Here is a 13,617-nt window from a genome sequence, read left to right on the forward strand (position 1 = left end):
CGTTCAATGCCAAATTGATAAATGAAGCAGCTAACTAATGAACGAAATTGAGGGACTTTTTCTCACCGTGTGGAACCGGTTGTCAAAAGTCTATCAGTCCGTGGCGATGCTTTTTTGTCATTCACATGTCCAGACTGCACATGACATAAATTTGTATCTGCAGCTGATTGTGAGTCGTGTAATAGCAGCATGTATCTTGTATCTGCGCTCATCTTGTCTACAATTTATGCTTCCTGCCAGCCCAATACCAATAGCAATACCAATCCGCATCCCAAGCCAAAAAGCCATCGCCGTCCACTTTCATGTCCGTGCTGACATGTTCACATCAATCACACGACCCTGTGTTGGCCGTTGGTAACTTGATTTTCCATTCCGTACAAACGAATCTCCCCTCGCGACCTGCTGCATGTTGGATGTCAAATAAAAAATGGAAAGAAAAAGAAAGATAGAACAACAACGAAAACCAACTGAAAACAGAAGCAGATACTTCGGCAGCGAACAGGTAAGCATTCTAATGATCGCAACACGCAACTCCAAATGTCAAGGCCTTCGGCTTGGAGTGGGAGTACCAAGTCGAAGACAAAGCTGGAGTCCAAGCATATGCACTATATGCTAACTGCGAGTCAAGGGCGATTTTCCGCCATCTGCGATTTGTTTGTTTTGTGTGCGAGAGAGCTTTATGTTTGGCCACTCACATTTTTGATGGACAACTCGACGCGGCGTCGGTGGCATGTCCACATCAACATATATGTCCATGTCCATGTCCATGTCCAGGCTGATGCCCATGTCCACGTCCAAGTTCGCAGTCATGACAGCACATTTGCCTCACTTTGACATGTTCCTTCACAACTTTGGGGGTGTAGCCAAGCGATTCTAATTAGAGAGTGCCCTCTGATGGGGTTGATAGTTGATCGTTGTGATAGCCAACGAAAATTTGGCATAATTGGGATAGGTTAACAGCATTTCAAGGGATGTAAGAAAAGTCAGCTAGAAACTGAAGCAGTGCATGATTTGCAGACTACCAAATCCGATATGACCACCTAATCCGATCCGATGCAGTGTCGTTAATTTGCATACAGCTTGCACTTTCTCTACGTCATCACAACATCAGTGGCAACTGCCCTCCACTGTCCATTCCCCACTCCTCACTCCTCAGGCCGTCGATCGGGGTAATTTCAAGTTGATTTCTTGCCAACAAAGGCCGTCCATTGTGGGGACCTATATGTACCTTCGGCGACGTCGACGTCGATGGCGATGGCGATGGCGATACCTAGGCATCAGCGTAATTGAATGGAACGGTATGGAATGACATACATATTTTGAAAATCCGGTTTCGAAGGCGATCAAATCAAATCCACACTCATACACACAAGATTGCGCATATCTACGGGTATGAGCATGTGATAAAGGAGGGAATGAAACTACACTCCAGATTACAATTGGGAAAAGTCACATGGGTCAGATGCTATTAATTCATAGTCAATATCTATTTATTTTATGCATTTCCAGGATAATTTTCTGTTACAAAAGTTTTGTATGTTGAACTATTTTAGCCGAAGTTTTCCCATTAAAAATCTTTTCTAAATTGCACATGATAATTATGAGTTTTAAGTTGCCGTTCTTGTTTAGAGTGTTGGAAATAAAAGCGGCGCCCTGCCAAATCCATCGGCTATAAAAACACTGACAAAAAAGGGTTAAACTCATAATTACAACTTTACAAAGCAAACCGAAAATCCGGTTTAATTTTCATAAAATTCGAATAAAATCTGAAAAATGGTAGTTGGCTAAGGGGATGGGGAAGGGGTAGCGGGTAGCGGGTAGCGGATACATATACTCTCAAGTGCAACAGCTGCCAAGAACTTTTTGCTGTTGGAGCGAGTCCAATCAGAACGGCCAGCGAATTGGGGACGCTGTTAGCTAACAGTCGATTCCCGTTCTAATTGCGCTCTCTTACAGCGCGCTCTTACATGGCTCTCTCTTTGGCGCTTGACCTATTTTCCAGTTTGGGTAATGTGTCAATGCGACTGTGTGCGTGCATCTGTGTATCGGTGTATCTGTGTGTGCATGTTTTCCGTTTTCTGTATCCAACTATCGCCATCTCGCTCCGTCTAACGCCTATGCTTTGTTTTGGTTTTGCCTCTTGCCTTTTGCGTTTTCCTTCGCTCGCTCGCTGCCTTTGCTGTTTTGGTGTTGTAATCCGTGGATTGCATTCACATTCACATTTACATTTACATTCACTTTGTTGTTTTCTTTTCGTAACTGCGTATTTGTTGTAGCTCTGGTAACGCTCTGTTGATTTGTTTTCATGTTGTTGCTGCTGCTGCGGAATTTCCACTGGAGAAATGATTAATTGAATTTACCAGATAGTTCATCTTTGCACTTGGCCGCCACTCCTCTTCATCTGCTGCTTCTTCTTCTTCCTCTTCGATTCCGGCTGAAAGGGGGAAGAAATCAGCAATCATCACTTATCCATATCAAATATCAAAATACCAGTCGAACCAGCTGAAGCTTCGAAGGATTACGATTTTCCAATAGCATACTAGTTTGAATACAAGTAAATTCAATCAACTGTCACCCTCCGCATCATTATGTATTAAGTGGTGACGGAGCTTTTTTTCTCTGTGTAGCCCAACGTAGATAAGACCCACATAAGTTTTTCCTTCGCCTGTAATCAGTTGAATTTTCGACTAGATAAGAGCTGTAAGTTGTATTTCCGCACTATCTCGCAAGGTCTTCCGTCCGTCCGTCCGTCCTCAATTTTTTGGACTTTTATTTCGGCTTTTTGGTTGACTTAACAATCGCACTGATGGAGTGGGAAATACGCAGTGCATTTTCCTCGATTTCCCACTCCGTTCGCAAATGACGTCTTCAATAATGCTGGCGGCATGAAAATCCCCAGAAAATCCACCCCGAAAACGGAGCGGAAAACGCAGAAACGTCGAAACTCCAGAACAATAACCACGCAAATCTTGGCCCCGTGGCGTTCTGGATCTCCCATGGATGTGATGGTTATTGGAGTTGAAGATTGGAACGCCCATCCCCGCAATAAACGAACCCCGCCCCCTTCCTAAGGCCCCTTCCATCGCCCTTCGACACTTGCTGACGTTGCCGGAGAATGCCTACAGAGGTCATTCCAAAGGCAACAACAATGCTCGGCCCGCAGAGAGCCCAAAAATACCAGAAAACCTCGAAACACATATATATCCACATCCATCGGCAGCACAGCAACATATTCACATCTACAGCGCCAGCATGGAATTGATGTAAACAAAATCGAATGAATTTCAAAGCACATAACAGCTGTGAGTCGCTCACACACAGTTGGAAAACAGTCACGCACACACACGCACAGCCAACACAGCACTCTCTTTAACTGTTAAATTCTGTGACGTTATCGTTAAACCGGCCGGCTCTTTTCCGCTGCTCTACGCTAACATTTACAGAGCATTTGCGACTTTCTATACGGGTAATCGGACTGCAATACTTTTAACTTGTATGATATAATTAAAAACCATTAAAAACTATAATTTGGTTTGATTGGCAATTCTTTAAAGATAAATGGAAAGCTTGCAAAAATGGAACCTTAAAGGGTGTTCTGGTAAGACGAACGCCTTAGAGTAGGCCATATGATTTTTGGTAATAGCGGGGTGAGATCCATGATGTATGCAATACAGGTAGTTTAGGTAGCAAAACTTCCGGGATCTATTAAGGTTTGAAGAGGATCCAAGAGCAGGGCTGCCCCACTTCGTTTTCCGCTCTCTCTCTCTCTCTCTCTCTCTCTCGTTTGTTTTGGGGCTGATGTTCGCTGTTCAACAGCTGTTTTCGCAACATTGTTGCTGCGTCGCCTCCAACAGCTGTTATCGCTCTGTTGTTATTGATAAACCAGAGCGAGTCGCACTCACACACGCACATTTATGATGCGCGTATGCGTTGACAAGTGTTCTGTAGATTGGTTTTGTTTTCATAACTGCGTAGTATTTTATGCTGCTCTTTTTTTCAATGCTGTCCCCATGTTTTATGCTCCATCCATCCAGTGATGGCGTCATAGTTATTTTGTTGCTAAACTACTGCGCACTTAGATAGCATAATTATATGATTTGCCACTGTTTTGGATACTCTGTTAGCCGTGGAAATTGCAGTTTTCCTCTAACATTTTTATGCTGCGGGGAGGCCCAACACACTCGCACACACACACACACACGCACACACATGTGTTTTATTTTGCTTTTCCGAGCGCAGGTAGATGCCATAGAAACACGGCCATACTACACACACATAAATAAGAGAGAGTCGGAGAGGGAGAGCGCTCCGCTGTGTGTGTGTGTGTGTGTGTGGGTAACTGTAACTGCTGGCCGTTTGCTTTTCGTTTCGTTTTTCGTGCGCTCGCCTCAGTCTCTGATAGCCAACTCTCGGGAGCAGACCGATAAGCGCTTTTCGGGCCATTCCGCCAAACCAAAACAACTGAAAAATAGCCAACAGCCAAGTGAAAAGCCAAGCAAACTAAGTAGAAGCCAAAAACCCAAGATAAACGGGCCCACTTCTGGTGTTCCGTTTAGTTTTTTGGGCGATTTTCAAAGCAAAACAGCCACATCCACCAAAAGCGAAAAGGCAGAAAATAAAAACCTAAAAGTCAAAACAAATCAGTGCAGCAGCCGCCAATTGCATCGCATATTGCTCTCTGTGTTGTGCCAGTGTGTGTGTGCGTGTATAAAAGTGTGTATGTCTATGTGTGTGCTTGTGTGCTGGCAAGAAAACTGAGAGAAAAGTGAAAAGTAACGACCGGCAAAAGCGCGAAAAACGAAAAACAAATCAACTTTCCCCCGCAGGAAGCTCGAACTGCAAACTGCAAGCTGACGTTACAAGCGGTCAAAATTGGATTATGCTTAGGCACAAACGCAACTGCCACGCCATTCAGACGCCCAGCGACGCCGAGCATGTGAAGTTAAAGCCGCATTTCCATCCGCCCCAGTGGCTCCTGTACCGCGTCACCTTCTCTCTGGAGCTGTATCACAAGAATATCATCAAGAAACTGCCCAGTCTTGGCCAATTTCACGTTTACCGGCTGACCAAGAACGTCTGCCAGACTTAAGTAATCCACCAAAATAGCCATAGCCCCCATTAATCCGCAATAAACTCCAACTCCAATATAAAGAAAAAACGAAAAAAAGACAAAGTGCGTTTAATAACCAAACAGAAAGTGTAACTAATTGGGAAGCAGTGTGCAACAAATATTCACAAAATCAAATACTCAAGTGCAATACAAAAAAGCAAAAGTGTTTAAAGTGCAAAGAGAAAATGTGGCCACCCATTTAGGCCAAGTTCAAACAAACAGACGTTAGTAAAAAAAAAGACTAGCAAATCCAGCGCAGCAAATCCAAAGCGCTGGTAACTAAAATAGCCCCCCCCACCAATCCGGAAAGTAGAATAACCGAACGTACAAAAATGTCCACCGGCCGCCGTTTGGCCAAGCGCTCCATCATCGGCACCAAGGTGTGCGCCAAGGGTCCGGATGGCCTCTGGTACTCCGGCACCATATCCGACGTGAAAACGCCGCCCTCGTACATGGGACCGCTCTCGCCCCCGCCGCCGCCCACATTTCTGGCGCCCGGCGAGGCCCAGCTGAACGCCGATACGCGCTACCTGGTCCGTTTCGATTTCAAGACCGCCGTCGAGTCCCCAGCCGCGTCCACGTCGTCCACGGCCTCGTCTACATCGTCCACATCCTCCACAGATCCGTCGGTCATCGTGGAAACGCGTCGCGCTGCCAACGTACACATCAGTCCCGCTCAGGCACTGCGTCGCAGCGCCATGATCAAGGAGTTCCGCGAATCGGATCTAATTGGACCCGGATTCCGGTCCATCATGGACACCGAGCTGCAGCCCGGCCAGCGGGTCTACTTCACCTACAACGGACGCGAGCAGAGCGGCGATGTTGTCAAGCACGACGCCACCAAGGACGAGGTGATTGTCAAGATCACAACAGTTGGAAATGAGGTGAGTGGCACATCCTATTAGTCATACATACTTAATATCTAAAGGATATTTTGAATCTGCAAGAAGCTCTTTTTGCTCGAAGGCAAATGTTTTGAATTATTTAATGTTGGTTTCCAATAAACTTAACTGGAAACAGGGGATTCAGCAATCCTTTAGATACTTTTTGTGCGGGGTTGACCTGTCCACTGCATCTGAGGAAGACTGCTGGCAGTGCTGTCGACGTCTTCATCATCGCCAGCAGCATCGTCATCATCGTCTACATTATCATGAACATCATCAGCTTTGTGGGGCGGTGGAAAGTGTGTCAAGGTTGACTTGGCCACACCACAGCATGCCCCTCCCCTTTTTGGGGGCGCAGCATACACATGCACATAGACAAATACACATGCATATGTATATACATATGTATCTATGCGCTTATGTACTCGGGTATTCAGAGCATATATTTACTCGCACCCCAGTGTACAGTACCGTGCGATATGGCAATACATATATACATGCATACATAGTGTACATATATAGTGTGTGTATGTGCAATCGCGTTCTATGTGCAACTATGCAGCGACTGAAAAAAAGAGAAAAGCACAAAAAATACTTGTCGAGGGTCGCATTCCGCTTTTTGGCACGTAATTGGGTTACGCTCTGGGTTTGGCCTTCTTGCTCGTGCGTTCCGATATAGAGAACCCCCCTCGATTGAGGGCCAGTTCGAGCCCCCGATATTAGATTGACCAGAAGCTGAAGCGGCTTCAGATTTAATTACGTATCTTCGATGCACAGCAGCAGCCCGAAATGTGTGGCACTTTTATGTTGCTTTTAATTCCCAAAGACCCTTTGATCCCATGCTATAATGGAAGCACTGAAATAACTACGAAATTCCGTATTGAATACCCGGCAGAAATGCAATAGTTTATACACTTTATTGTTTGGTCTTTATTACACATCTATGCCGCTCAGTCGTGAATTTTCTCCCCCAAGTTGATCCCACACACATGATCTAGGTAATCCTCCAGCCACAGCCCCTTTGCCATTACGTCACTCGAATCGTTGAACTGCTCAGCGGCTAGGCAAAACAAAACACCAACAAAATTTAATAAATAAAAGCGGCGAAAAATAATTCAAGAGTGAAACATCATCGGTTGGGGCATTTATAGAATCGCCCCCGAATCCAAACGCTCAAGCCCGAAAAAACAATCCCAATGACGACGATGCTTTTCTACGGATGAGATGTTGATGATGAGATCGTGTCGTAATGAAAATTTGTTTAGAATTCGGTTTCGTGAAAGAATTCCGTTGGTGGAATAAACACCCACAATAAAAAAGCGCAAAAGGGTAATGTAAATTGAGGGGAAACAATTGCAATAAATGCGCTACGAAATTCAGGGCTAAATAGAGATATATGGCTTGATGTTTCTACGCCTTGCAGCTAATTATATAGATTAATTCTACGGACTGCGGCCGCGCCTTAGCAACAACAACAACATCCAACCGGCTGATGGCAACAGATAGAGATACCCAGCAAGAGAGAAAGAGAGAGAGAGAGACAGAGCAGAAAAAAGATCAGATGAACTTTTCGAATTGCGTCATAAGTCAGACATATAGATGGCAAAGATACAAAGATAGTTAGATACATAAGCGGAACACATGCATCTGTGGGATAGACGCTCCCACAGATACAAGTACCAATACCAATACCAACGCGGTTTGCCGGCTGACTGCGCTGCGCTGCGCTGCGGCGGGAAAGAGATGCAACAGCCGGCTTCGAGCTGTGCTCCGTCCCTTTCGCGCCATCTCTTCCTCGCGCCATCTCTGTTGCTCCACCTTCGGCTCTCCCTCCTTGCAGTTTCCACTGCTTGTTTTTTTTTTTTTGCCGGCCCGTTGTTTTTTTCTCTCTCGACTAATAATCGCTTAGAACATTTGTAATTGTTGCATGCGAATGACGCGATACACCGAAAGAAATAGCTTTACACGATGCTTACTGATTCCACATATGCGATTAATGTTGTTACCCCGGAACTAAGTGAAATAGCAGTTTGTATTCAATCCCACCGATAAGCATAGAATCTTCAGAGCTTATCAGCTCCAAAGTGATGTTACACTATCAACTGTTTTTGCTTTTCCAACCGTGTACCCGTACGTTCCAAGATACAGATACAGAGACGTGCTCCTCAATGCCAAGTCAGCTGCGCATATCTTTTCCGTGTGGCGACGAGTCGATAAATTTGTCAGAGCTAGCTGGCTGCCAGATGTGTGGGCTTGTCCCCAGCCCGATGTCGGCCCATTGTGCCCAGTTTCCAGTATCCAGTGCTCAGCATTCGGTATTCACTGTTCAGTATCTAGTATCTGGTATATGGTATCTGGTATCCAGCAGATACAGATACCCGTACTGTGACCCGATCGAGTTTTATGCGCTGCCCAAAAGGGGAAAACACTGAAAATGTATCTATCTCAGCTTGTTTGGTTCACTCGCCTGGCTCTTACGATCGGTGACGGGGCTGAAAAGCCTCGCAATCAGAATCAGAATCAGAATCGGTATTGGAATCGGTATTGGAATAGGAATCTTTTGGCATAATCAGCTATGGTAATGTGAGTCGTTTGGAAACGTGCGACTTACAAGCTCCAACTCCTATGACCTCATCATTAGCCACAAATTTGAGAATAACTAGAAATGTGAAGAGCTCAAGTTCGTCGCTGCTATGTTGTAAGTCAATCAACAATTGGTTTTTTTGTTTGCTGTGTGTTTTTCTTCCATTTTTTGTGTTATTTTTGTTGCTGCTGCTGCTTTTGTAATCGAAAAAACTGAACTGACGGTTGGGGGTGGGGAAATTTGTTACATCTATCAATAGTTGTCCTCGCTGGCATGTGATGGTCACGTGTGTGTGTGTGCGAGTGTTTGTTTGGCTCCAACCGAAATTTGTTTTCGGTTCAACTTGAGCAGTTGCCTTTGTTTTCGGCTTTTTTTTTGCTTTTGTTTGAGTCGGAAACGTGAGGCAATTAATTCTAAGGTTATTTCAAACGAGAAACTTGTTGCACGCATTTCCATCGCCGTCGCCATCGCCATCGTCATCGTCATCTCCATTTTCATTTACATTTCCACGTCCATTTCCAGTCGCATTTCAATTACGATGACGTATAATGCCATGGCTATGAATCAAGTGTCCAGCAGCAGCAGCGCATATAATTTGCAAGCTCATTTAATGGAGGCCAGCCAGCCAAGAATTAAGCTCAGCTGCCGGCCAAAATGTCGGGTGTAATTTGTCAAGAGTCCGGGACTAAAGACGGGTAGCCCACTCCGATTTGTGTTGGCACTTCCGCCCAGGGTAATTTGTAGTTTTTACCCTCGTTATCTCCCGTTCTACCTGTGTTTTGCATTTAAAACGAAATTCGTTTTAATGGCATTGAAATTGACATTGCCAAGTGATTTTTTGCTGTGTGTATTTTACATACGAACGTATGTCTGCACGCACGCAAGTGCTGCTGCTCCCATTTCTCCAACTCACTTTTTACTTTCATTGCGAACCCAAAAAAACCAAACGAAAAAAAAATAAAAGAAGCAGAAAGCGAATATATTTAACCGTGTTCTGGCCTCTCACTTTTCGGCAGCGACCCATTTTGTTGGCCCGGCCAAAAGCGCATTTCGGCCAGCTGGTAGCTGCTCATTTGTAACTACCGCTCGCCTACCGAAATCAATCAAGTTTCGCAGGGGTTTTTGCCCGGATTTTTAGCAGTTGTAAGCTGATAATTGGATTTGGCCAGAAACTTTCCACACTCTCGTGTGTGTTTGTTTTCATAAATCCATTACTCCGGCGATCGTTTATCAAGGGTCTCGATCAGCTGAGCCATTTGAGCATGGTTGTTCCGAGTCCTGGCTGGGCATGTCTGCGCCTGCTTCCATATCCTATATCTATATCCCTTGCAGGACTACCCGCTGTTCAACCGTGTCTCTGGACATCGAAATCGGCTAACGACCTGCCCAGGGCTATCCTCTAACCTCTCACACTCGTCGTTCTGCCCATTTACCCGCTACCCGTCTCTCTTTTCGGTGCATTGCTATGGTTTTATGATACCGGCAAAAACATAAATTCCCCTTTTTGTTCCTTTTGCCTGTATGCCGTTTTTCGGTTTTTTGTTTGACCAAACTGGCCGAGGGGAAAAAAACAGAGTGCCAGGCCACTTGAGTAAGAACCCCGTGTTTTGGGTTTTTGGTTTTCGGTATTTGGATTTTCGGCTCTGGAAACTCTGGAAACTCTGGACATGGATGGCATGGTATTGATATTGGTCTGGGTGCCGCACTCTAATGACTAATCGACCTTGCCGGCTACTACTCGTAGATCTTGCAGGTAGAAAGTCGCCGCTTTTTGGCAATTTATGATGCCCGACAACAAAAAATGCTGCACTCCAATTGGAAGCTATAAATCCGTTTGCCCTTTGTGTTTTTTCTTTATATTTTTTTTCTGGTCTTTGCTGCTTCGGTGACCTTTTTGCAGGTTGAACGACTTGTCCTTTAGCTGGTTTCGGATTACCGGCGGTCTTGATCTGCTGTCATAGCGTTAATTTCTTTCATGACTCACAAATGGGAGCAATCAAAAGGGAATAGCGATTGCCAAACGAAAAATCGAAACGACTTTCAAAAAATGCCTATAGCTTGTTTCGGTTTCAGTTTCGTTTGAGTTTCGGTTGTTGTTATTTTTATTTATTTTTTAGATTTCAAAGCAGCGCCTTTTAGCTTTTTCAAGCGGCCTTTCAGCACAAGCACAACCAGATATTCACACAGACACAAACAAACCTATACACGTGAACACCTGCTTTTTCGACTATGTCTGGGTGAGTCTGGCGTTTTGGGTACATGCCACCTTGGTATGTGGGTCAGTTTGAAATGGGGTTTTGATTAACGCTAAAAGAAAGACAGCGAGCAGCAAGAAAATAACAAAAAAAAAATATAATCCGATCCCAAGTGTTTTAGCTTGAGTTTTGTGGGAAAAATGGCACAAGCATTCAGATAAAACGATATCGCATCAGTATCAACTGGTATTTGGCTTTAACTTTAAACAAAGACTGCAGTTTTTAGTTATCTACCCACCCGGAAGGCAATTTTGTTGCTTTGATGAGCGTCATAAAACGTTGGCCGAAATAGACTTGATTTGGATTGTGGAACAGCTTCAAGGGCTATATACTCAAAGTCCAGTTTGAATAAAAAATAAAAATCGAGAGCTTTAATTATTGATCTTCGATCATTTTTTGCGCAGTATCTTATTCACACGAAAGTAGGTTACGATTCGGTTTTTCTCGTCTTTTTATGTGCGTTATAAGGCTTTATTTGCTTTGCTTTATTATGACTTAATTTAAAAGTGAAAGCGATGAAGCTGAATTTTTGGTGATTAAGTAAGGCATAGAGGGTTTTCCCCAACAACAAAGAAACACAAAAAAAAAAAAACAATTCAAAATAGGCAGAAAGGGATGCGCAAAGTGTGAAAATGTGTTCGCCCAGCAGAAAGTACAACACTCAGATACAGATACAGATACAGATACGGATACAGATACGACAAACTTGCAGATACTCAGGCGCAATGGTATGGGTGAGTGAGTGGGCGGGGGGAGTCGTGTGCGTGTCGTGGTCTCGTGTGCGTGCCACAGAACGTAAACAAAAATACGAATGTAAAGAGGAGCCGGAAAGTGCGAGATAAACAGAAAACAGCTGTACACACCAGTTAGGCGGCCAGAGCGAGATGGCAATAAAGAAGCCCAAAGCAAACCCGTTTCTTATTAACAACAGTTACGCACTTTACGCACGCTCAGCTTGCCGGTGTGTGCGTGTGTGTGTGTGTTTGTGAGTGGGACTCTCTTTTTTATAAGTATACTTTTTGTTGTTGTTGTTGTTTATTATTCGCTTTGAAGAAAAACCGGCTCTTTGGGTTTGGTTTCCATTTGATTCTGTCAGCGGAAGCACGCACACTTGCAGACAAACACACTAACGCACGCACACACACACAAACACACAAAGGAGAAGAAGCCACGCATGAAAATTGCTTTTCATGTGGCACAGCAAAGCCGAAAAATGTATAAAATAAAATAAGATGTCAACGTCACCGGTTTGCGCCGAGCAAACACAATCACACACACACGCAACCAGAATTCAGCACCCTCCCCCCCCCCCCCCCCCCACACCCATTTAGCACCCCCCTCTGGGTTCACCCTTAACCGCTTTTCCATTTTCCCCCCTTTTTTTATCACAATTTTGATTTTGTTTTGCGCCCATTTCGCTTCTCTGCGTTTTCCCTTGCTTTTTTTTTTTTTTTTGCTGCTCTCCGTAATGCGAGGCCATTGTCACTCTTCCTGGGGGGGCAAAAGTGGGCGGCGGGTGGAGGGCAGTGGGTGGTGGGCGATGAGCGGTGGGAGGGGACTCTCGTCTAGGGCACTGAGAACAACTGCTTCCGGTATTTGGGTCACATGAAATTTAATCAAATTAAAATGTTTCGACGCTTTTTCTGGCTTTTCTTCTTCTCGTTGGAAAAGTAAGGGGTGAAGTAAGGGGTGTGGTTGGGGGTGCCTTTGCATTCCATTGCCATTGAGCTGCAACAATTTCCCCTGCACCACCGAACTAGCAACCAAATTGATTGTAATTTGAAACAAAACAATGAGTTCACGGATAAATAACGGGGGCAGTGAACATGAGTCGAACTGATTTTATTAAAGAGCTATCATTTATTCATTTGATACGCTTGCGGCGATAATTTAGGTATCATTTAGAAGATAATTACTATCAATAAAGAGATTATTGACAACGAATCAATTGTGGTCTCAATTAAATCAAGGTTTATTTGGTAATATATAGAATGTGTCAAAATGTGTAATTATATATCTATCAATAAAATACATCAAAACAAGATTTACAAAAAAAATACATCAAACAAGATTTATCAATAAAATACATAAAACAGGATTTATCAATACTATAAAATGGCGTTAAAAAACTGAAATATACATAAATGGGGTCTATGTGCTGGTTAGTTTCTGAGTGGCAGCAGCGGGCAGTTCAGTTGATTTTCACAAATTTGTTGCCACTATCCGCCAATCCTGCCCCACAACCCCCGCTTCATACCCCCATCCCCCCGCAACCCCTTTGGCGCTGATGTGCAATTGACAGCAGCAACTTGCACCCGGGGGGAATCAACGGCAGCTGCCGAGCTGAAGTCGCAGCTCAAGTGGCAGGCACATTTCAAAGCTGGAAATCCCTGAAAAGCAAGGCGATAGTAAATCTTGCACGCGTATCGTATGCGGCTTATCACGAACGTACGGACGGACAGACGGACGGACGAGTTCTCCTCGGATGGTCAATTGAAACCCCCAGTTGGTGGATTGTATGGAGGATGGAGATCCATTGCAAGTCCACTGTTATGAAAGTTGATTTGGGAAAAAAGAGGAAAAAAGAGTTGTGTGGTAACGGCCACCAAAGCCACTTAAGTTACGAAGTTTATTCAAGATTTGATTGCTTTTAACAGCTTAGGATCTTGATAATAATATGCGGTATTAAATGCAAGAAGATTATTTATCAATATTATCTCTAAGGAGATTTAGTAGTCATTGCTTTATTGTTTTGTTTACCCAATTATAGTTTCTATGAGTAAA

General features: G+C 44.2%; 2 protein-coding genes across 4 annotated transcripts in view; both read left to right on the forward strand.

The window, feature by feature from the left end:
* Nucleotides 1-4,407: 4,407 nt before the first annotated feature.
* On the forward strand, nucleotides 4,408-5,110 carry LOC120452658. Its single transcript, XM_039636981.2, has one exon. The coding sequence runs from the start codon at nucleotides 4,880-4,882 to the stop codon at nucleotides 5,087-5,089; it is 210 nt and encodes a 69-aa protein (XP_039492915.1). The 5' UTR covers nucleotides 4,408-4,879; the 3' UTR covers nucleotides 5,090-5,110.
* Nucleotides 5,111-5,428: 318 nt separating this feature from the next.
* Nucleotides 5,429-13,617, forward strand: part of LOC120452656 (zinc finger protein 704) — a 120,290-nt gene continuing 112,101 nt past the window's right edge. For all 3 annotated transcript variants that reach the window (XM_039636975.2, XM_039636978.2, XM_039636979.2), the window contains exon 1: nucleotides 5,429-5,994. In XM_039636975.2, coding sequence (XP_039492909.1) covers nucleotides 5,443-5,994 — 552 coding nt within the window. In that variant the 5' untranslated portion in view covers nucleotides 5,429-5,442. The remainder of the gene's footprint in view (nucleotides 5,995-13,617) is intronic.

This window comes from Drosophila santomea, chromosome 3R, assembly GCF_016746245.2.
Source record: "Drosophila santomea strain STO CAGO 1482 chromosome 3R, Prin_Dsan_1.1, whole genome shotgun sequence".
In the NCBI taxonomy this organism is placed as follows: Eukaryota; Metazoa; Arthropoda; class Insecta; order Diptera; family Drosophilidae; genus Drosophila; species Drosophila santomea.

Excerpts from the sequence above, each read along its gene's own strand:
- LOC120452658 (XM_039636981.2), top strand. The coding sequence starts at position 4,880 with ATGCTTAGGCACAAACGCAACTGCCACGCCATTCAGACGCCCAGCGAC.